Below are 25,028 nucleotides of genomic sequence, written 5' to 3'. Positions count from 1 at the left end.
GCATGAAAAATACAATCAGTCTTCTTTTGGCGTTGGAAATACCAATACGTGAAAAGATGAAATCATCATATTTTGTAATGAATTTGGACAATAGCACATTTTAATATGGAAGAATGGACTTCCTTGTGTCCTTATACAACATATAATAGTTTGTGCAACTTCCTTTGCTTTTATACTTTTTTGTTTGTGTTGTGCATACCTGTGTATATGTATGTGTATGGGTATACACAAGCCATGTCATACATGTGAAGGTCAGAGGGCACCTTACTGGAGCTAATTCTCTTGTTCTGTCATATGGGTCCTGAGGATTGAACTCAGATCATCAGATTTGGCAGCAAGTGTCCTTACCTACTGAGCTGTCTTGCCAGCCCCACTTCCTTTTCTTTAAAATAAACAGGCCATGCTCATAAATCTATTTTCTTATTAATCATGTCTACTGAAGAAAATTCAACTTTATTCACATTTTTATAATTCCACTGTATTCAGGAAGTCAAGAGTCTCTTTCATTATCTAGGGCAGTGAGAGGCCTCAATTCTTAAACAGTAGACAAACTCTCAGATAGCTGAATTTTAAGGTCTTAAGTATTCAAAAGCAGAGTAGATTTTTATTTTGGCTCCAAGGTCTTTCCCTACTACCATATGGAAGCAGTTTGTCTTTCTCACAGTTACTTCAAGAATATGCAGAATGACCCCCCTGGTTCTCTTTCAGAGCCTGGTAGCAATGACTCAATTGGACAGAATTTCCCAACAGGGCTGTGACTCTGGCATGTGGATTCAGGACTGTTTTAACTATTTTTTCAAATTCACCTTCAAGGAAAGGTGAACTTCTACAGCAGGTCTCAGCATCACATTCAAATAACACAGGTAACACTTTTTGCTGAAAATAAAGGCAGTAATTGTCTTATCAGTGTATGTAGAGAAAAAGAAGTGTTTTTCTTATTGCAAATTTCTGGGAAGAAAAGGCTTAAGGAGTTACACAAATGATGAAAATTGAAGGAAAAAGTCAGATGAAAAATTAATCCTAAAGGATTGTTGATAATTAGTTTTGGAAGCTGTGAGAGGTTTGGACCTTTTGGGAGGGATGAGGTTTCCTACAAAGGTTTGTGAAATTCAAGCACAACTATGTTTCAAGTTTATCTAACATCAAGAAAAGAGAGAAGAAATTCCATCAGTCATTTGAATGTGTTGTAGGCATCAGATGAAAGCATGCATTAATTTAGAGTCATCAACAATCTCAGTGCATTTTCACTTCTGCATTTGAAGATGAAATTCATTATGTTTTCACAAAGTCATCTCTTACTAGGAATGCAGAGTTCAAAAAGTAAATCTCCTTTTGTGAAAACTAAAGGAAGCCTTGAAATAAGGGAGGAATGTATGTCCATCATAGCAAAAAGGTGATTTTGAACCCTTTGCTAATACAGTTATCTCTAGTTAAATGTCATTATTTAATTATTCTCACAATGTCACATGCAATTTATTTTATTTATCATTTTTATATGTATAAGTGTATTGCCTGCATGTGTGTATAGGCACCCATGTCATGCAATGCTTGTGGAGGTCAGAAAAGGGTGTTGGATCCCCTGGAACTGGAGTTACAGACAGTTGTTAGCCGCCATGTGGGTGCTGAGAATCAAACCCAGGTCCTCTGCAAGAGTTCTTAACTACAGTCGGTGGCCTTCTCTACAGCCCTCAATGTAGCATTTTTTAATTCGCTCATCCAGAATTATTCAAATGCATCCTATGCTCATAAATAACCAAAGATTTACCGAGTTGATGCCTTTTTATCTTCACAAATCCCAAAACAACTATCCCTCAGATCCAGATCAGCTCAAAAGTTAAACCTTCTCTCTTCTCCTGTCCTTCCATGTCCTCACCTCCCCGGTACTTTATTTTTTATTCCTCTCCTCTTCACTCCTCTCCCCTCCCCCATTCCAATTCCCCCATCCTGTTCTCTCTCTCTCTCTCTCTCTCTCTCTCTCTCTCTCTCAATCTCTCTCTCGTGCTTGCCTGTGCAGGTGCATGTCAAGACCAGAGGTTGACATTCAGATGTCCTCCACCTCACCTTTTGAAACAGGGTCTCTCACTGAGCCCAGAGCTCACCCTTTAACCTTGCCTGGATGACTAGTTAGTGAGCCCCCAGGATCCATCTGTCTCTGCTCTGCCCTGACAGAACTGGGGTTAAAGTTATGTGCTGCCACATTAAGCTTTTACGTGGTGTTGGGGATTTGAATGCAGGTCCTCATCCTTACACAGAAGGCACTTTGCTTGTGAGATATTTTAAAGAGTTTCCCTTTTTAAAAAACTGCCATTGGACAGATAAATTTCTTCTGTGTGGAATATCTCACTTTGCCTAATGTAGTATTATTAATTATTAATTATATATAAAATGCCTTATCTTTTTCTCTAGAGTAGAAACTCTTAACAAGATTTATCCATGTTTTATCTCTCTGTGTAAACACTAAATCTCATAGACATACTAAATATTCAATAACTATTTATTGAGTTATTATGAAAATAAGAATTCAAATTGTTCAGTTTAAATTTTAGTCATCTCAAGAGATGGTTTATGTACTGCAATACCCTAAATCTAATAATGTAATTATCTTTTAGAATTCAAGACCCAGGGGCATTATTTTTGCTGACTTGAAATTTATCCAATACTGATGACCTAATGGTCCATTTGCTTTGTATTTGGGCACTGTTTTAATGAGCACAGAATTGGTTTGTGGCCGCCAACAGAAAAAGACTTAAAGAAATAACTCAGGAAACACCACCATCATATAAATACATCAGTCCAAATGGGAAATGAAAGCTCAGATTTTATGAAGGGGCCTGTATCTCACACAAGTGCCCATTCACTGTGATAACTTCCTTTGAGCCCAGGCATTTAATTTTTGAGCCTGTTCTGAAAGCTTTATGTTCTTCATTAGAGAACAGGTTTGTTTTCCCACACTGAATCTTAGGATAGTTGTCCCTGTGGGAGAAGGCTCTATAACCTTATGTCATCATCTATAACACGTTTTTACATGTGGAGATATAGTGTGTTACCAACTCTCCGCGGGAAAATGGAATTGTTTACTTATTTCCAAAAGCCCATCAATGAATATATGAGAAAACTATAAGAAGCAAAGTCAGTGTGCTTATGAAATATTGGGTGAATATATGTTCAAGAGAGACAGTTGTATGACTATCAGCAACCACAGATATAAATCTGAAAATAGAAGCAAAAGTTCAAAGATTTCAAAGGAAAAGGGGTATAACAGAAAGAGTAAAATAATTGACGTTGTGTAGTTTGATTAATTAAGAATTAAAGATACAATAGCAATTTATGGATGCCAAAAATAAATAAGGATAAAGATAATATTGCCAGCTCATTACAAAATAAGTCATTAGTTGCCAATAAAGTCATTAGCTGAAAGTACTACCTCTTTCCTTCCTCTCCTCAATATCCAGAAATTAAATAACTACATAATGAATAAATAATAAACTACTTGCTTCCAGGGAGTAGGACTATGTCACAAAGTAGCTCAGTAAATACGAGTTCTGTGAATGAGTAAAACTCAATTAAGCAAATTCGAACAAACACGTATCTGGAGGGAGAGTGGTAAACAGTGAGATGGAGGCATAGCCACTGAAGAGGAGACAGCCAAGCATGGAGAAGTCCAATGTTCTCAAATCCATAAGGCCTTACATTGTTTGAAAGTTCTTGTTTTATATCAAGTACACAGAATACCAGATTCAAAGAACAAGAAATAAAGGCAGCTTTTCTGCCAGGCTACTAAGTTTAGGGTTAACATTATTTGAAAACCAGAGGGTCTGAATAACAATCCTATCATTCAAATGTTTATCCATTAATAAGTAAAATTTCCAATCTGCTAAGAACTCTGAGTTTCTCTTGCTGTTTAATAAAGTGCTTTGTTTCCTGAATCCAGAACATGTCTGTTTGCTTTCTTTCATTACTCATAAAGAACTCTAGAAACCCTAGAAACATCACCCATGCCAACCTAGCTGTTAATTCTTATGCCTACTTCTTGAAGCCTGTCAGTACAAATCTTTCTTAATTGATGTCATCTGTCTTATATGGATTTGTATTATCGAGTAATTACAAAATTTGTGCATGCTGGCTTAATCATTCTGCTAAGAAAGAGGACATTATTCTGTTTTGCATGACACAAAAACCTTAAGGTGAGATGCTGGTTGTGGTTGACTATATGTAGTAGAACATGTACTATTGTGAGTGAAGAGCCTAGGATATTAATGGTGCTGGGAGTCTGCACTGGTTAGGACTTCCAGAGTTACTGAAACCCTAAGCCCAGGTGATGACAAGCATCAAAGTTCCACTTTTGTTCTTTTGACTCCATGGAGATTATTTCAGCTATTAACTTTCATTGCACATATGCAGACTACATACTATTTCTTTTTCATCTATTTCAGTTTAGATGATATACTTCTGATGTCTCAGCACTTACCACTTTGACCAAGTGTTCAGGACTCCTTGAGTTCTCAACACCAGAAGCACTGTCACAAGGGACTTCTATTCAAAAGCCATCAAAATCCATTTCTCAGTGTTTCTCAGTTGGTAAGGGCACCCAAGTTTAATCTCTGGGACTCACTGATAGAAGCAGAAAACCAAACCACTCTATCAAGTTGTCCTCTGACCTTCACTTGTGTGCCATTGTGTTCATGCTTCTGTACTCGTGTATGACCATGTGCACACATACACATACACTCATATATCCCCCAAATAAATGTAATTAAAGCCCAAACCAAAGCTGGTTATAACACATTCCCTCAAAGAAAATAGGTAACTGAAATTTTACTGTTTTTGGTTTCCTTGGCATCATGATGACAGAATACCCTGTTATATATATGAGCTATAATATTCAACATAATATATACACATATGCAATATACATATATATTTTGTTAGATATAAGAAAAATGAAACCATATTTTCCAAAATTCACAAATACAAACTGTATGGATTATCTACTTTTATTTCAAAATAAAGTGCAACTGCCAGCATTTCTCTCTTTTTCTAGAGTACAATATAAAATCTGAGTGTTAAAATGAATTATGCAGCACTAAGATCTTTATAAAAATACAAACATTCCCTTAAGCATATTGTGATTCTTTGAGACTGTACATGACAGACAAGTCATCTCTGAATGAATGGCTCACTAGCTGGCCTCTCTTTGGGTGCCTAAAATCCTGGACCAAGAGTCACCTCAGAGATAGTATAGATTTCTCTCTCTCTCTCTCTCTCTCTCTCTCTTTTTTTTTACCAGAAATTAAGATAGGACATTGTAAAATTTGTGAGCCCAATTGGTACTTTTTAGTATAAACAATTCAAGAGAGGTAGATACAGTTTCAATTTTATTTGTGTTTAAAGGGCAGCAAGAAATTTTCTTTCCAGCTTTTCAATCTACAAGAAGTTTGAGAGGAGGGGGTAACTGTGACTAACAGTCATTGAGAGATATTGTGGGAGGCTTCCCCCACAGAGAGAAACGCCTTGTCTTGTTGAACTTTGTGTGTTAAAATAAGGTCTGCAAGTAAGATTCCAGTGTGTATAAGTAGATTCTTCAGCTGACCAAAATCATCACTATGTTTATTTGTCTTTACAATTAGTATAAGTCCAAACTCCCCACCATGGATTATGGCCCTCTGTAATCTGAAGTACAATGAACCCCCACTTAGGAGATGGTTGCTGTTCTCTAAACACAGGGGACTCTTTCCCACTTTTGTGTTCTGTTTGCATGGTTCATTCTCACTGGAATCTGAGGCTTGTCCCTCCTTCTGCCACAGTCCTTCTTACTTGCCTCCTGCACACTTGCTCGTATTTCACAAATCACTGGGGATTTACTCTACAGAGCCTTTTCCAGTCCTCTTCAATCTCCTCCAATGTGCTCCATCCATCCTCAATCTCAGGAGGACTGATTACCCCTCTTGAGGACACATTTATAAACTAAATAAGAGTTCTTTACATGGAGTTGGAGATGTGGCTCAGCATTTAAGAGCACTGCTTGCTCTTTCAGAGAACCAGGGTATTATTCCCAGCACTCACATGGTGGCTAACAACCATCTGTAACTCCAGTTCCAGGGGATCTGACACCTTCTTCTGTCCCCTGTGGGCATTGCATAACACAGATGTACTTACATACATGTGGGCATGTATGAGTGTATTACTCATACACATAAAATAAAAATATAATATATAAAATATTTTAAAAAGCAGATTTTTGTTCACGTAAGAGGTCTGCTCCATAGGAGAGAATTCATGCACAGTACTGTGGAACTAGTCGAATGCCCATGACTGGGGAAGGCATAGGCAGAAAGGTGAACCTCTTACTCATGGTTTTCTAAATGGATATATTGTCAAACTTTCTCCTAAATATTTATATTATCTCCATAGACTAGTGCCATCCTCAGTCTTGATCAAAGAAGCTTCTCTTTTTCAGCAAATGTCTAATGCAGAGACTCATAGCTGGCCAATTTCTAAAAACAAGGGGTGATGGGTTGGTTAGCCTTAAATGAGACACCCTCTTCAACCTAATTTCTAACGCTTCCACATGCTATTTCTTCTTCTACCCCAAACTCTGTCTCCATTATTCTCCAGTTAATTGTAACTTGCCTGTTTTTGTTTAATTTTGGCTACTCCCAACTTTCCCAATTGTTCATGGCCCTTATTCATGCCATATTGTCTTCATTGGTGATTATGGCATTAAAAACCATTGCTTGTTTGGCTATTTACTATCCATCACCTCCCCTCCCCTATCACATATAGAGGCACCCATGGGAAACCTCTGACACATGACTGTGGCAGCCAAATGCACCAGGGAGATCCAGAGCAGTGAGTTACACATAATGCATATCTCTTTAGACCATTTCTGGGGGGCAGTACTAGCTGTCTTTAGCAATCTTTGCCTCCTGTACATTTATAGGCCTGCAGTTATCTGAGCCCCAGGCTTGTTTATTCTAGAAAAAGAATCCTCTGGGAATCCTTTGACCTAACAGCAGTGGGGAATTTGTTTTCAAGGGCTTAGAAAATTCAAGATACTAAAAACTGACATTATTCTCTATTAAAGTCAAGAAATTTCCTGAAAACCAGAAGATATAATTTAGTAAGACCACATCTGTTCTATATCTATAAAGATTTAGAGTATTTTCCTTGATAAATATTCCACTTCAGTCAAGAAGTATAAAAGATAAATTCTGTTAATGAAAATTGTTCTTCCTAGGTTTTAGGAAATAGCCATGACTAAAACAACAGGATAAACAGAATTACTACACCTACTAGATTGGGGAAGCTATTTGTAGCCAGATGTGGTGGCATACACCTGCAGTCTGAGACACTCTTAGGAGTCTGAGACATGGAAGCTCACAAGTTCAGGGCCAGTCTTTACATGGTAAAGTCCTGTTTCAAAAAGAGAGAGAAGAAACATAGGGCAGATTGATTCTTTTTATATGCAAATGCTTAAAATCTATAGTTCGAAAACCTATGCTAGAGATTTAATAGAGCAGCAGCCTCTGTAAAAATAACTTTCCTCTTAGTATTTCAAAACATCTGCTACTGGCTCCATCCAGAACCATAGGACCACAGAGACCAGAGGATCAGAGAAATGAGAAACATTTTACTAAAAAAGTGAAACAAGTTTTCCAATACCTCCAAATATGCAGGGCTCAAATTTACATGAGAGGCTCAAGAGAATTCTTTTCAGTTCACATGAATTTGTTTTGTAGAATTGGAATAAACTTGAGCTTTACGTCCTCGTCCTCATTTTACTCCTGAGGATCTGAGACTTGGAAAAGTGAAGCAACTTGTCCAAGGTCATTCAGAAAAGTAGTTGTGGATCCAAGTTGAATTTGTGTCTCTGGATTCCCAGTGAGCTGTTTACTACATTACATTAAAGTACTTCCCGATAAAGATATTGATCAAAAATAAAACTTATGCAAAAAGATGTGTTTAGTGGAAAAATTATTTCAAGTTGTTTATTTCCACAATTGTTTCTCATTGTTGTATTCATCTATTTATGCAGAAATCTTTCTAGACAAAGCTTATGATGCTTATACATTAGTTAACTTGAATTTGATAGTGCTGTGTAAACCCCTCTAAAGCATGGATATAGTGAAATTAAATATCCACCAATGTAAAGTATAAATATATCAGCCACAGTATGATTAGATGAACATTATAAATAGTTATAGACTATCATTCAGGCTTAACTACTTTAAATTTTCTATGAGTTAAAGAGGGACTCATTCTATTATGAATTTACTAATTATGTTAGTTCCACAAACATATCATAAAAGAATTAATTTTAACATTAAAAAACTCCAAGATTTGAGAAAAAACACATATAAAGTCACTATCTAATAACATATATTGGTAAAATTGTTTTTACATTAAAGTTAGAGACTCAGTAGCTGTTCTCTCCTAAAAATAGTACAACTAAAGTTATTTTCAAAGGACGAATCATACTCTTGTAGTTGTAATAATAAAAAATCAGTTGTTTTTTAAACTATGTGCTTCCAACATTTAAAACATTAGCAGAAGGAAAGTCAATTTCAAAGCCACTGCAAATTTTATCTGCTTTATAAGTTCGATACATTATGATCCTTTTTATACAAGCTTTATTAGCCCAACCAACCATGGGAACTGACCCTTTATAACTTCTCATGTAAGAGAATTTAAGTACACAGAGTATTTTCTGTAAAAGTTATCATTTGGATCTAATCAGGAAAAATTAGCAAATAAATCCAGAAAAAAAAGTTCTGGAAAACTGGTCTTTAATAATATCAATTTTTGATTAATACTCATGATTAATTATTTGATTAATATTTTTGACTAACTTATATTAATTCTTGATTAATTTTTAGTGCATGGTAGACTATCCTGTGTATAGGGCATCTAGAGAGCTGTGGTGATCAATACAGTGAGTGAATCTGCTTTGGGTTCTTTGGGTTCTACATAAATGAATAAAATAATATGAAGCAGCAAAGGAGGCTTTTGAGACAATGGGGGTGAATTTCAATAGAGAATAGATCCTTGGATTTTTTAAAAAGTATTTATTATTTATTATGTGTATGAGCATATTGCCTGTATGTATGTATGTGTACCCATGTTGCATAATGCCCATGGAGGTCAGAAGAGGGCATCAGATCCCCTGGAACTGGAGTTGAAGATGGTTGTTAGCTACCATGTGGGTGCTGGGATTTGAACCCAGGTCCTCTGCAAGAGCAGCCAGTGCTCTTAACTGCTGAGCCATCTCTCCAGCCCCCATCATTGGACTTTTTTTGTTTTTGATGAATCAATAATAAAAATTTAATTAAAATAACCTGGATACCTTTCACATTTGTGTGAAATTAAGTTCACCAAATATAAGATAGTTTTGTGTATGAGGATGTTTTTGTCACATAAAGATAAGAGAATTGAGTTATGAATGTCATTAGTGGTTTGCCCAAGATACAGCAAGCCTGTACTGCTGTGATCTTGGTTATTCTGGGAACCCCTTTCCCAGAGTTGCCTTCAACGTACAATTCCCAGTCAAGAGTTGTTCTGAAACAGAGTGCTACATGAGATTTGGAAGGTAGAAGTAAAGCAGTGGCCCAGCGCTCAGGACGTAATCAACTATGCTGAGATTCAGAGGAGGGGTGCCTGGTGGGTTCCACATTATCCCTTCTGCCGTATGCATCCCGTTTGGCTTCCTGATGAGGCAACAGATGTCGAGCAGTTCAGCAGGCTCGACAGTCACAGGTAACACCATACGAGGCCACAGTCTGTCACAGATCACCTCTCTAGTGGTTCCATTTTGCAAACGGACTGTGCTTGATTTCCAGATTCCCTGCCGGCTGTGGCCTGTCCACCATGCCACACTGGAAGCGCTTGTTTCTGTGCACCCTCCATAGTGCTCATCTTAGCGCTGCTTTCTTAATGAACATGACTGGCCTAGCCATGCTGGTTTTACAGACACAAAGCCAGATTTCTCTACAGCCTGCCCAACTCTGGTTCTCTTTCCCTAATTGCTTTTATTTCACCCAACTGAACATAGCTTCAATCCCGAAATTCATCCATTATTATTAAAGCAGTGTTTATTATTTTGGTGATGACTGCATGTTTGCTTTTAACTTTGTGTTTTGAGATAGGAAATTTTTATGAGATATAAAAGGTCACTGGGCTCCCTAAAGTGACAGAAACTCTAAGTATATATGAGATTTAAAAATTCAACTGTTTGCCAAATAATAATTCAAACCCCATAAAACAGAAAAGAAATGCATTCAAAAAACCAGTCCCATTATTGAAAATAATTTTTGAACTGCAAAGAACTTTACAAATGCCTTAATTTACAAACATAGAAACTTGAGAAGGACATCAGGGTGTGGAGTCTCATATCTGCAATCTAGTCCTGCTGAGGCAGGAGCAATTTAATTAGTTCAAGGTCACTGTGGGCTAGATAGCAAGTTTCAGGCTAACTTGGTCTACAGAGCGAGAGACTGTCTCAAAGCTCCGAAAGGAAGAAAGGAAGGAAGGAAGGTCGGTCGAGAACAAAAGAGATGAGGCAATGTATCTACAAATCAAATTATTAAAACCAAAAAGTCAAAAGCATATATACATATATATATATGTATATATATATATATGGTGTCAGAGGCTAAGTGCTTTGATTTTATTTAATTCAAAAATTACCTAGTTTTCCTTTATTGTGGAATTACCATATGTATAGTAGGTAGTTACAAGACCAAAATTCAGATTCTAACTCATAGTCATATTAGTGCCTGTGACTTTATGCTAAATGCTGTATCTCCATTTTCTGGTGGAAAAAACATGACATCTGGCACATAGTGTCTGTGTACTTAATATTAGTTATCAGTTCTTGCAAAATTTGTTCTTAAAATACAGAGAGAACAAGAGTGAGAGCAACACAGAGGGAAAAAAAAGAATGCACGATGGGGTTGGTTAATAAGCACTTGTTAATGACATGATAGAATGTGAATACTGGAGAGTTAGCAATAGTGTCCATGGGAGCACAGACTCCAAATTGGCCTGAGAATGAGCTGATGTTTCTTTGGAAATCAGTATAGGATGCATTAGAGGCGAATGTCCTTAATTTCTGTGGCATAATGAAGGAGTTAGGCCAGAAGGCAGGAGAAGTAGTCCTCACACAACCACAGTGAGAGGAGAGCTTGACTAATCACAAGTGGAATTCTACACCTTTGATAGCCCATCAGAATTGTTCTGAATGGGCACAGGCAGGCTTGTACACTCCTCTGTTGACCAGTCATTGGGTATACTTTGTAGAAAGGGGGCATGACTTTGGGTTCTTGGCCACAAGCAACACCTAGACAGGGGATTTCAGCTGCAAGCTGTCTGCCACCAACATTTCTGGGAGGTAGGAGAAGTTCAGATCTCAAGGGGGCCAACTGTTGGCACATCACAACATTTATCAAAGAAGGTTTGGTATATGATATCCTGGATTAAGAGAGAATCTGAATGATTGAAGATGCATCCATGTGATAAAAATTAGGTTTGTGTGTATAGGGTACAGGTATAATACAAACAAGGCACGAAGGTTTCAGAACAATTGTGAACAGTCACTGGAGCATCATCACAATCTATGAGGGTATGAAGTTCATCAAGTTGGTAGCAATAGCTGAGTAAGTCAGTCGTGGCGAAAACATGAGCACCTTAGCGGTAGACTTTAGCATTTGCACATTAGGCAGTTAACTTTCATAATGAGTTTTGAAGCAGGACACATTTTTGAAAATAAGAGAAAGTTAGAATCTATTAATCTGCTCAAATTCACCTAGATTCTAACTAAAATTCAAAACCTTAAAGGTTTTTGCTGTAAAATTTTACATTTTTGAACATTGCTCAAATCTACAAAAGAGGAGAAGAATAAATCTGACCGTCAAGAAAAATCATGCCAGCTGTAGTGTGGGAGAAATATATCTGAGGACCAAGACTAGAGGCCAGAAGGCTGCATACTAGTCCGAGTGTGAGCTGATGAGGATGTGGATAACGTCCCCCTCCAGAGGAGGTGTTTAATAATTTCTCATTGATTGTGTGTTACTTCACATAATATGTTTATCATGACACTCCTACATTATTATTTTTTCTGATTCATGTTCTCCTGGGTTCTGTGCAATTTATTTTCTATATGAAAAATCATTTGAAATTTCCTTAGAGGCTAAAAGGAAAATATGTGTAGTGTGCATACATCCTAAGCTCGTCTATGCATTCTCAGCTCTTAATTTTTAATCAGTATATGTCAGGAACACGAGACAGGTTTTTCTTTTAAAAATTAGCTCTTTGGACTTCTAAGAGAATATTTTAAATGACAAAACTGAAGAGAAAGATGGATTTCATTTAGAATAAGAAAACATGGAAAATGTAAAATATTAAAGCGAAAAATTTCAAGGTTTTGAATTTTAGTTGGAATGCACCTGAATTTGAGCAGATTAATGAATACTAACAACACTTTTCTCATCCTTAAAGTGAATCTTGCTAGGGGATAGAGAGATGGTTTAGTGGTTAAGAGTACTGTCTGCTCTTGCAAAGGATCTGGGTTCGAATCCCAGCACCCACACGGCAGCTAACAACCATCGTAACTCCAGTTCTAGGGAATCTGATGCCCTCTTCTGACCTCCACGCGCATGCATTGCACAACATGGGTACACTTACATACATGTAGGCAGTACACTCATACATATAAAAAATAATACATTTTTTAAAAATGTGTCTTGCCTCAAAAGTCACTATAAAGATTAGCTGATGCAATTTCATTAAATGTGAATCACTGTGTACATCTTAGTGGTGGTAGCTTCATTTATCACATAGAGGTAACTTAGTTCAGATGGAAAATCAATGAATGAAGAGCTTATTCAGACAACTGGAATTGTACCCAGATGCCACATGTGCCTGACTGACCCTGGAGAAACAGAGATGACACAAGTAATGAAAACAACCCCAAGGGTTGAGTCTCTCATTTAAAACTTTTCTTCCATTGTATTGGTTGCTTTTCTCATTTCTATGACAATATCCCTGATGAAAACAACTTAAACAAAGAAATCATTTTGGCTTATTATGTAAGAAGGACTAGGGTTTATTTTGATGGGGAAGGTGGGGCAGCAGACATGGGAGGTGGTTGGTCCCATTGTATGTACAGCTAGAAACACAGAGTGGACAGAAAGCTGGGTCAGGTTTTAAGGGTTCCTGGCCCAACCCAGCACTGATCCATTTCCTTCAGTTAGATTTCTGCCACCCTCCAACACAGACCTACCAGCTTTGAAACAAGTATCCAAACACATGAATATATGGGAGATACTTCACATTCAAACCAAAACACTCTTTTTCTAATCTTCTACCAGAGCAAATATTAAGTTTTAGTGCATTCTAATTTCCCACTTGATGCCTACAGAAATCCTATATTTAACTGTATGAAAAAGTAATCATTGCAGATCTACTTTTTGTAAGGTCCTGGTAGGAGAGAGGGCCAGAACCACTCACTTTAAAAACAGCAGCATTGTAACAGAAATCACACAGGACTACATACAAGTCAAAAGGCTCATTGGGAAAAACAGTGTATATTTCTGGATTTCAATTTTCTTTCACCTAAAACCAGAAGTATCTAATTAAATTAGTCTGTTTAGTTTTCTAATTGAGTCGCAAGTTTCAAACATCTTTCATGAAAGAAAAATAGGGATCCTATATTGTACACTTTACTGTAGCTGGGAAGACATACCTACTGACCGTACATCTATAACATAGGAGGGAAAGACATGTGGACAAAGTAATAGCAGATGTCATAGGGATGAGAAATATCCAATAAGGACAGTGGGGCTGCTAAGATGAGGCCCGGGCTCCTTCTTCAGGTATATGTAGGAATGATGCTACCAGATAGACAGAAGTTTTGCAGATACCAGTTATACTAAGCCTGCCCTAGCTTTGCCCCCTAACATCATCCTACTACACACACACACTCTGGGAGATGGGTGTATAGTCTAATGAGATGGTTTGGGATGTACACACACACACACACACACACACACACACACACACAGAAACACACAAAACTACCTGTAGAGAATTGAGTGACATTCTGGAAAACAACCAAGGCAAACTCTTCAGGAGCTGAGAAAAAGACTAGACTTGTTAGGTGTATTGTCAAGATGTCTGACATTATTCAAGTTTCATATAGTTTCAAGTTTCAGGTCAAAACATATACTGAAGTGTATCCCTGAAGTTTTACAGTGGTTTCTTTTTTGTTACAAAGTTCTCATAATATTGACCTCCTTAGAAACATTTCTTCTCACATCATTTGCTTTTTATAAATGTCTTTCCTTTGGTTTCTTGAGTTGCCTTTAAGTATCCTCTTGCTCACCACATGAGACACTCTACCTCTCTCTCTAATTCCTTGGCCCATTCTCATCCTCGGCTATGGTGACATAATCACTACTTATTAACAAAATAATTATTAAGTCTCCAAAGATTCAATCCTATATGTAATCCACTAAAAAATGAGCTGTGCCATGAAAAAGACAGAGATCTTACTTTCCAAAATTGTTATGTCTCAAAAAGACAAATAAGAAATAGAAATAAGTTGAATTCTGAGCCACCATGGATAGAATACCATGAGGCATTCACCCCTTTGATGCATACTATTATACTTGCAAGACAGATGGACAATAGTCTCAATACTGAGACTCAAAGATAATTGAAATTCCTACTTACCTGTTGAAAATTAAGGCATATAAATTAAGACTCTATTATGTGCTGAGTATTGTATTAGCAGGTACTGAAATGAACGTAACTAAAGTATTCTGTTCTCAAGGGACACCAGGCAGGTTTTTATGACCTACTTAGTATCAATACTTGACTATGAGGTCTGTAAGGTGCTGGCTAAAAGTAGCCAGTACCAAATCACTAAGTTCCTGGGATATAGCTGCAATGTAGTAAGTAGATTATCTTCTTAGTCATAATCTGCATTTTCCTAGAATATGAGCTTCTAGTTGAAAGAAATTACCAGAAACATTTAAATGAACTCTGTAGTTTGTCTATTTTTATATCATTTTGTATATATTGACTTCATCATTTAAATTTATTTTACCCTTTATATTAAACAATCCTCTTGACAATGCCACCTCCTTTTATATGCAAATCATTAAAATACAATATTTTCCTCCTCTTACATAAGTGAATTTTTAAAAGTGCAAGAACGTTAAAATAGAACTAGAAAATATTTTGTTAGAAGGAGATTATTATGAGCTACTGAGTTTGCATACTTTCTAGTTTCAGTCTTAGATGTTTGAAGCCTACACCTTTGTAGCAATTTCAACACAACAATCTGTGCTTCACTTGGTTCACCGCTCCCTAGAAGTGAGCCAACATAAAAAAGCAATTTATGAGAACTGACACTAAAGCTTCTAGAAGTCATTACAAGCTCTTCTGTATCTCTTCATCATACACCTAGAAAACCAACATGAGTTTTCATTGTGGATGGTGATTTCATCATTTCACTTTTCCATTAAAACTCTGCACTCACAAGATCACAGGGGGAGGTGCAGCACCGAGCATCGCTTACCTATAGTTCTGCTTTTCATTTCCTATGTGGAATCTGTCATACTGTGAGTAGGCTCGGTTCCCTTCCCAGTCCATCAGCTCGATCCTAAGCATGTACTGCCTCTGACTGGTGATGGCAAAAATAAACTCATTCCCCAGCCAATATTCACCAGAGGGATTTCCAAAACCCTGGGAAAGAAGACAGACACACAGTCATTACTCCAGAGGGAAATTTCTCATGTTCGACATCTTTTTTCTAAATAACAATGACAAATTATCTTTTAAGGACACTGTTGTTTGTTATTTTTACATTTTTTCAATTATGACTTATTCCAGCATTCTTTTATGTTTCTCTCCATGGAGGTTTGTATCTAATTCTTATTATGTTAAAGCCTCTGTTTTTTCAAGATATTCTTGGGTTAAATGAATCTAGTTAGTAGGTTTAACAAGAAAACAAATCTCAATTCAAAGTTTGCTTTTGAAAATGTTTTGTGAATGCCAGTTAATATTTTAAACACAATTTGAACATTTTCCAATGAGTACTATTAGTGTGTTATCTAGCATGTTTATTTTTTCCATTATTCAGGAGTCCCGTTGTGCTCCTACAGCTTTGCAGATGATTAAACTTCTTCAAGGGTCTCATTTCTGATCCTAGTAATCAAACCTAGAAATTCGTGGCTATCATTACTTAGATTTCTTCATTGGCATGGACCTGGGTTTTGAGGCAGGAAGGGAACTAGTAGGAAGTGGTGAGTTAAGCTACTGCGTTGTGTCTGAATCTCAGTATGGCTTTATTATTTTCTGTTATTTTCTATAGAGCAACCCCAGTTATCCTTGGCAAGTGTTCAAATAGCAAACAGTTTCTTTGTGAGAAGCAAAGAAATGGTACCCCCCAAAAGCCAATTCCAAGTGTTGAAGATGATAATCGCAGGTAAATAAGGACCCCCCAAACTTCTGATATTCTAGATTTGGGGTACTCACAGTTTCTCAGAAAGTACTCCTTAGCAATACTTGATGATGAATTTAATTCTTTACCTATATATTTGTCTTAGTGACATATTTGTACTGAATGACAATATAATCTATGTTGTATTTATGAATTCTCAAATGTCAATGGAGATCTGGCATACACTAACACTGCACACATTTTCATGGATGTTGAAAAGAAAAAGAAAAAGGAAAGAAAGAAGAAATAAAAAGAAAGAAAAGAAAGAAAGAAAGAGAGGGAGGGAGGAAGGAAGAAAGAAAAAAGGGAGGGAGGGAGGGAAGGAGGGAGGGAGGGAGAGAGGGAAAATACTATATAGCACTTCACACCAACATTCAGATAAGCGATATTAAACACAGTTCTTCAGCTCTCACAGGTAGCTGTAGATGGATCTCTGTGAGATTGAGGCCAACCTGGTTTACATAGAGAGTTCCAGAACAGCTGGGCTACAGCGAAACCTATCTAAAAACCAAAAACTAAAAACAAAAACCAACACCAACAACAACAAAAAACCAAACTCACAATTCTTATAACCAATAATATTGTTGAATCTCAGCCATGCAAGTGAGAGTTGGTTGAAAATGAAAATGCAATACCAGCTTCAAAATTGAATCAGTTATCTGAGAAGAATCCATGTAAGTCTGCATCTGGATAAGCACCTCAATTTTGCTCATATACATTAACACATAAAGGATCACTTCTAATAATCATAGGTTATATGCATGGTTGCTACACAAAGAAATAATCCTGGCTATTGATGGCAATAAAGCATGAATCTGTAGTTCAAAGTAGGAGAGAAGCACTAAAATAATTACAGCAGTGCTTATTTTCTCAATATATATGATAAAATATGGAAAAGCTTTGCCCTTTTCAAACTTAATAAGTACCAGTTTTCCCAACTGCTTCTCCTTTAACCATTCTAAGAATTCAAGTAGGGTTCTCTCTCTCATTTAAAATATACTGATGTTCAGCATCTAGCAGTGTTGCTCTAAATTTGTTCCACTGCCTCTGCCAACAGAATTATTTTCCACAAACTAGTATTTGGTATCAAATCCTTTTCTGCCAGTTCTGCTATTGTAATGCCAATACTTGTAATATCTTGTGGAGTCACTGGAGGTGCAGCTCAGTAGTAGTATTTTCCTAGAGTGTGCAATGTACACACACAATGTATACATATCTATATATACGCTTAATGTTTAATGTAAATATTAGTAAGAAAGGAACATTTCCATAAGCCTAATTTAAATATCTATCTTGTATCCATTAAATCAAATCACTAAATTTTACAAATCAGAAGTTGTTGAGATACTAAAAGAATACAAACAGTAGCTTTCAAAGGATTAATAATATTTTATTTTATATTTTGCGTTTATGTGTGTATGGGGGAAGGGGTGGATATACAAATGCCAAGGCATACATACGGTGGTCAGAACACAAGTTGAGGGAATTGATTATCGAATTCCACCATGTTAGGCCTGGGCCAGGAGTCAGTCTTAGCAGCAGGCACCTTTACCCACAGAAACACCATTCCTGATCTTTTTTTAATAGATTATTTTTATTTTATGAGTGTGAGTGTATTGCCTGCATGTATGTAAGTGAGCCCACGTCATGCAATGCCTGTAGAGGTCAGAAGAGGGCGTCAGATCCCCTGGAATGGGAGTTATGGTAGGTAGTTAGCTGCCATGTGAGTGCTGGAATTTGAACCCAGGCCCTCCGCAAGAGAAGCCAGTGCTCTTAACCTTAGAGCTGTCTTTCCAGGCTCACTCTCAGTCTATTAAGAGGATTTTTAGCTTGGATTAATTACTTTGCATGTCTTTAAGCATTGCTCTATTTTAAAGAAATTGAAACCAGGGACTATATGCTTTCTCTCATGAGACAATTTTAAGAGGGAACTACTGACCAAGAATTCCATTTTTTGGTCCTACGTTTTAAATAAACGGGTAAATGAATATATCTTTATATTTAAAGTTAAAATGAAATATGTTGACATATTTATGGGCAGTTTTAAAGTTATGCTCCAATTTAGCTACTTTTTTGACTAACTGAACTCTAGTGGTCTAGATGACACTAAGCGTATAGTCCTCAGTGCATAGTTCAGAGAAAAATATAGGATTCACTGAAGTTAGTGTTTCAGAGGCTCCTTACTTTGCTTGGTGTGTGTGTGTGTGTGTGTGTGTGTGTGTGTGTGTGTATGCTCACCAGTGCATGCCCATGTGTAGAGGTTGACATTTTGTATATTCCTTTATTCTTTATCCTGTTTTCTTCTATCAAGTTCCACCTTATTTTCTGACACAGGGTGTCTTAAATTCATTGATTGGCTAGAATAACTGGCCAGCAAGTCAGTGGGGTCCTCCTGTCTCTGCCTCCCAGTGCTGAGATTAGAGGTGCATAGCACCACATTTAGCTTTTTACATGGGTTCTGGAGATTTGAACTCAGACCCTTATTTTTGCTTTCTACTCCTAAGACAGCCAAGGCACACTTTGTAGAAGCTCCACCACACTAAAAAGTATCAGAGCAATTTTTAGGATGTGCTGAGATGATCTCTTGGGAGCTGAGGCTCCATACCAAGAAGGGTAGATTTTACCTTCTCCAGTGCATGTGACAAATCGAGTTGCAGGGGGTGAAACTTGGCACTTTCGACTCCAACATTAGCTGAGAAGAAAGGGAAGGCTACTGGGATCTCACTTCAGCTCTTCTCAGACCAGACAGGTCAAAATTCTCCCTCTAGCCACTTGGCAAGTCTCTTTTCCATGCAGCTATTGAAAAAGGGCTCAGCAATTATACTGAAATAGGAGTAAAAATGCTGGGATGAAGTGTTAAGTCTTAGGTCACATATTTCCATGTTGAAAACGTTGTGTGGCTAAAACTCTCCAACTTCCCCAGGGAAGAGAGCATTGATCCCGAGTGAGCCTCAGAAATGGACAAATATGAGTTTCATTCCCACAAAAGCTTCATTTCCCCATCATCTCTCTCATTTGTAAGACCCCAGAGTGGAGGGAAGCATCACTTCCTAAACAGTTGGCATTCTTTTACTTTTCTCTCAAGAAAAAGCAACTGAAAACACTGAAATTTGCTGATAGAAATCAAAATTTCATTTTATGCACCTTCCCCAAACCTGTCCAAATGAACGAAATGTTTGATCTCAATGAATCAACATGAATGCTGAAAGACTGTAGAAGGGGAAACTTTCTAATAGCCAAGTGGATTGAAGCAGAAACAGCTGTCATCATATAGACCATACACAAGAAAGGAGAAATGGAAACAGGTTCCCACATTAGTAAACTGCCTGTTGAATAGTTTATTGGTCACAACCATGGACCTGATGTGGAGGAACAACGGCTTGGCCTGGATTAAGTAAACTTTTCCCCTTATCTCTGCTCCAGTTTGAATCCTTCCTTTGCCACACATTTTCTGTGGAACTTTCAAATTTACTTATGAGCCTCAGTCGCCTCATGTGAATGAAAATTACCCAAAGCACTGGAATGCTGGTACATGAAAGGCTCTTCACAAGCCTTGTTAAAGATGTGTCACACTACACATTCATTTTTTGCATTATTGACTTTCTTCCATGAGCTGGTGGAGCCGTTTGAGTGGAGGTCTCTTTCTACTATGTATAAACAACATATTCCAGGGCCTTCTCTTAGCTCAGATGTAATAAGAACATACAGGCCTCACTGTTTAAAGAGATTTTTAGATACTAGGGATGAATGTGATTTGTTTGACAAACTGAATGTTAATTTATAGAAACAAATGCTATTTTAATCCAAGGAGTTATTTATTAAATGAAGTTAAAGAACTTAATTTTTAAATGAAAAATTAAAACCAACTGATTGTATAAATGGAGCTATACAGGAGCAGAAGTGAAAATGTTGACCACCTCCTTAATCTTTCCTAGGCATCATAAAGACAAAGTAACTGTCTTCTTTCACTTTCCTTTGACTTCATTTCTTTCTATCATCTCTTTTTCAATATATCTCACATACTTTAGGATCTTTGAAAGAGATTTTTAAAGTCTTATATCTTTATTAATAATTAATAATTCAGATGGCTGTTTCACCTGGGAATGAATATTACATAGAGCTGGAGAGTTCTCAATGAACTGAGATGACAGTCTCCTCATGCGGATTTGAATTCAGTATATCTGAGGTGGGCTTAAAAGTTTGTATATTCAAAAGGCTCTAGATAAGTGTGCTATGAACTAAAGGAAGAGAACAAATAAATATGAGGTGCAATAACTACTTTAGGCAAAATTTGAAAAGAATATATTAACCAGACAAATTATCAAAATACAGGAAATATGAAGCCACATCTTCACAAAGGGCTCCATATCAAGAGGCAAATTTTGATTATGTATATAGAACTGTTAGAAAAAAAAACATGCCTTAAATATAGATAATCAATGCATATCTCAAAAGCATGTTTATATCTTATTGTACATAATAGCTTATTATAAATCAGTGTTTAATCTTCAATATCCTGTAATAACCATTAAAAACTGAGAGTCATGTAGAAAAACTGGTCTGATGTTAAGGAGGCAGTGACGAACAAGCAATAATAAACATAGTAGATTCTTCTTTTTATGAAATAAATCCAAGGATTCTATTCCACATACATTCATTAAAAATGAGTATGCTTGGCTATGCCAATCATAATTAAATGAAGGACTTTGATGCCATAATCAGATCCATTGCTGATTAAATTCATTTCTCTTCCAGTAGTTTAATAAAACAGGAAAATCATGGGAACTTAAATGAAAATAAAGCTAACTTAAAATTGGTCTCAAGAGTAATATTTTGCTTTAAAAATACATCCAGAGGAAAAGACTAATATTCATTAATTTTTGCCAAAACCAGAAAAAATGTTCAATTTTGGCTTGTACTTTGTTCAAGTTAATAAAACAATTGTCTCTGATATTTTATTTGTTTTGTCTGATAGTGCTCACAGGAAGTGTTGACTTTTTATAGAAGAAAGAAAATTGGAACCAGACACAGCCTTGTATTCATGGGCTTCATCTTTCCTATAAATTATTAAAGAAAACAGATAAGACTGTGACTTGTCAAAGGTGCCTTACTACATAGTTAGAACCAGTGTTAGAAGTGGCTCCACTAACCGCTGAGATACCCAGCCCAAGAAAGTTCAGAAGAAATATTAATTTAAACAGATTAATTTCTTATATGTGCTTCTTCAATATGAAGATGTAGATGTGCAGTTTTAAAGATGACTTTTAATTTTTTTCCTGAAACAAAGAGCTCCCATAAGGTACCAGGGTCCTCATAAAGAAATGTTTGGATCAATAGGAAGCTCTCTTTATAGGGGTAATTGTTTTCAAAACAAACCAATTTGTCCCCAGGGCATTTGTCACTGCCTGTTATAAAGTCTGGCCACTTAGGGAACTGTTTGAAAGTCTCAGCTTCATTGGGCTTTGTATGCAAAAGGACTGCTGATAAGTGTGCTATCTTCATGGCTGGGAGCTAGTCTAGTCCCTAAGTGCCCTAGTAAAACAACCACAACAGACTTCCTTCTCAGCAGCAAACAGCTTCACAAATCTGCGAACCAGATTTAGCTGGATTTCCTCCTGAGGAAGGTTAATAAAAGCAAAGCTCAGGTTAAAGACTTCCATAGGCCTAAAGTCAAATGTTGAGAACCAAAAACTGTGGAACATTTCATGTTGAGAGAGACTTAAAAATAAGGATTATCAAAATTCTGGGAGACTTATGGGGCAAGAGGCAGCTTATAGATAGTAATCAGTAGGAAATAAATGACAGAGGAGCCCCAGGAAGGAAGGAAGAACCGCCATTGCTACTCTCAAAGACCTAGAGACTGAGGAGGAAGAATTTGAAAGCTGAAAAGTCCGTTTTTCTCCAAGGATTTTCACCCTAATCTAAAGAAGCCAACTTCTTTTTTCTTTCACACAAGGACTAGAAGAGGTCTACTGCTTTATTGTAATCAGGTCGTTTTTTTCCTTAGGTAAAAGAGCTTAGAAAGACACAGCTGTAACCTTTTACCCTGTGTCTTGGTGAATGTTAACCACATTTTAACATACGATGAACTATCTTAATTTTAAAAAGTCTTTATACTGGTTTTTGCCAAAATGATTCAAAGTTTTGAAACTAATTTTACTTTCTGATCATGAATAATTGACACTGAGGTGATAAATCTTTCAAGCTGGCATAAAGCATGATAGTCTTCTTATTTAAAAGGGGGCGGGGGATAAAGTCCACTGGTTAAAGGATAATTCCAATTGTTCTAATAATGAAAAAATTTGCCTAAGAATGAATACATTTGTTAAATACTTAAAAGGCATGAATCATTCCATATACAACAAGTCAGTATCTCTTACTGAGCATGTCTATTTTGCCAAGGGAGCAGATGTTTACAGGTACTAATTCACCAGTTCTTAAATCTACATGCCAATAACTTCATCCTCATTAATCTGTTGTCATTAATTTAAATAATGATGCATATCAGATTTATTTAAAAGTAGCTCTGTAGTTTTATTCTCAGATAATACTTATAATCTTAGTGGTAAAAAACAGTTATGATTTGATGTAGTTTGAAAAATAATACCTGCGAAGAATTAAGTAAAATTTATATAATTTCTGAAGTTTTAATCCTAGATAATAGTAATAACTGCAATATTTTGAAAATTCAGGGTACCAAAATGCTTCTCATATTATTTAAGATCTCTACAGCACTAACTCAGGCAGATGAGGAAGCAAAGGTGTGAGTTAAGTGTTTTGCCAAAAGTTGATCTACTTAAACAGCAGTGAAGATTCAACCTGTTAGGATAGATGTATTTCAAATCCCTGTGTTTTAACTCAGATAAGTCTCCCCACATGCATGTGTAGAATACCATAAACAAATTCTCAGAACTAATATAACCTTCTAATAATTCTCCATAAGCATTCTGAAAGATAAGGTTCTACCTTTTACCGGAGAGTTTCCATTGAACAGAGAACAAGGGTTTCTGTTTAATAGAAATCCCTTTCTTGTTAGAAAGAATTACAGAGGAGTTTTATCCTCAGTCAACTTTTGCAGCTCTGAGCTATTCCTTCATCTGTTATGCAAATCCTTCAAAAAAAATGTTAACATGAAGGTTCTAATTCAGTAAGTATAAAGCCACACTTGAGTTTTTACTTTCCTATAAAGTCCCAGATGGTGGTAATGCTGTAGGCCTCTACATGTGGTGGCCAGCAGACCCTAGTTCCATGAGGTTAATTAAAAATAGCTATCACATACATTTAGGACTAATTTTTCTCCATATTAATAGAAATCCATTTCTATTAATGAATTTATTTCTTTAAATTTTTTGATGTATTTATTTTTATTTATGTGTATGAGTGTTTTGCCTTCATGTATGTAAGTGCATGAAGTGTCACAAAGGCCAAATAATCACCTGCCCCAGACATTATTTCCAGATTTCTCACTTACTGCTTGTAAACTCCAGCGTAGTCTGCTTATTTGAAAACCTCTAGGTTAAAAGCAAACTCTTAAGCATACTCTTGATGTAATCAGGCCATGGCAGAAACCAGTTAGGCTTTGCATTTTGATGACCTATAACCTACAACTGATGTACACTGTGTACATTAACCCTTGCTTCTTGTTAGTGGCTGACAACATAGTATGAACTTTTTTTTTCAGGTGAGAAGAGGGAGTTTAATTTTATACTAGCAGACTTACCCACAGATTTCATCAAAACAATACAGATACAGTGACAGTACAGGAGACCTAATCTCAGCACTTGGAAGGCAGAGGTAGGCAGATTTCTGTTAGTTCAAGGCCAGCCTGGTCTACATAGTGAGTTCCAGGACAGCTGGGGCTACAGAGAGACCCTGTCTCAAAAAGACAAAAAAAAATTTTTTTTGATATATTTATTTTTATATTATGTGTATGAATGTTTTGCCTTCATGTATATAAGTGCATGAAGTGTCACAAAGGCCAGAAAAGGACATTGGATACCCTGGATCTGGAGCTATGGTTTGGTTGACTGTTAGCAGCCATGTGGGTGCCAGGAACTAGACTTGGATCCTCTACAAGAGCAGCTGGTACTCTTAACCACAGAGCCATCTCTTCAGTCCCCAATTATTTATTAAAATACTTCGCTTACCGTTGTTCAACAATGAACCTAACAGGTAAAATGTGACCAATCAATCATACATTTTGCATTGCCCACTAAGATATCAAGACAGAACTTTGGCCAACCCAAGACTTTGATCACCTTTTACATTTTACTTTTGAATATAAGAATCATTGAAAATTCAAACCAAGAGTCATCCAGAAATTTTTATGTAAAATAATGAGAATTATTCAACAAAATAAAAACATCCTCCCTTACATTTGTCATGTGTCCAGATTGTAATGTTTAATAACACAAGCACTGATTATGAGGTTATTGGGTTGCAGACTAATTCAATCATCTGTTAATTTCTTGGAAAAATAGGCCTCTTTCATCTCAATTTTCTCATGAAGTAGAGATAGTTTATAGGT

General features: G+C 36.6%; 1 protein-coding gene across 2 annotated transcripts in view; it reads right to left on the bottom strand.

The window, feature by feature from the left end:
* The window catches only part of Angpt1 (angiopoietin 1), a 289,964-nt gene that overhangs the window by 18,926 nt on the left and 246,010 nt on the right, over positions 1-25,028 (bottom strand). For both annotated transcript variants that reach the window (XM_008851510.3, XM_017802808.2), the window contains exon 7: positions 15,578-15,744. In XM_008851510.3, coding sequence (XP_008849732.1) covers positions 15,578-15,744 — 167 coding nt within the window. The remainder of the gene's footprint in view (positions 1-15,577; positions 15,745-25,028) is intronic.

This window comes from Nannospalax galili, unplaced genomic scaffold (assembly GCF_000622305.1).
Source record: "Nannospalax galili isolate Female #2095 unplaced genomic scaffold, S.galili_v1.0 scaffold284, whole genome shotgun sequence".
NCBI lineage: Eukaryota > Metazoa > Chordata > Mammalia > Rodentia > Spalacidae > Nannospalax > Nannospalax galili.
The sequence above is the reverse complement of the archived record's forward strand: the minus strand, read 5'-3'. Positions and strand labels throughout refer to the sequence as shown.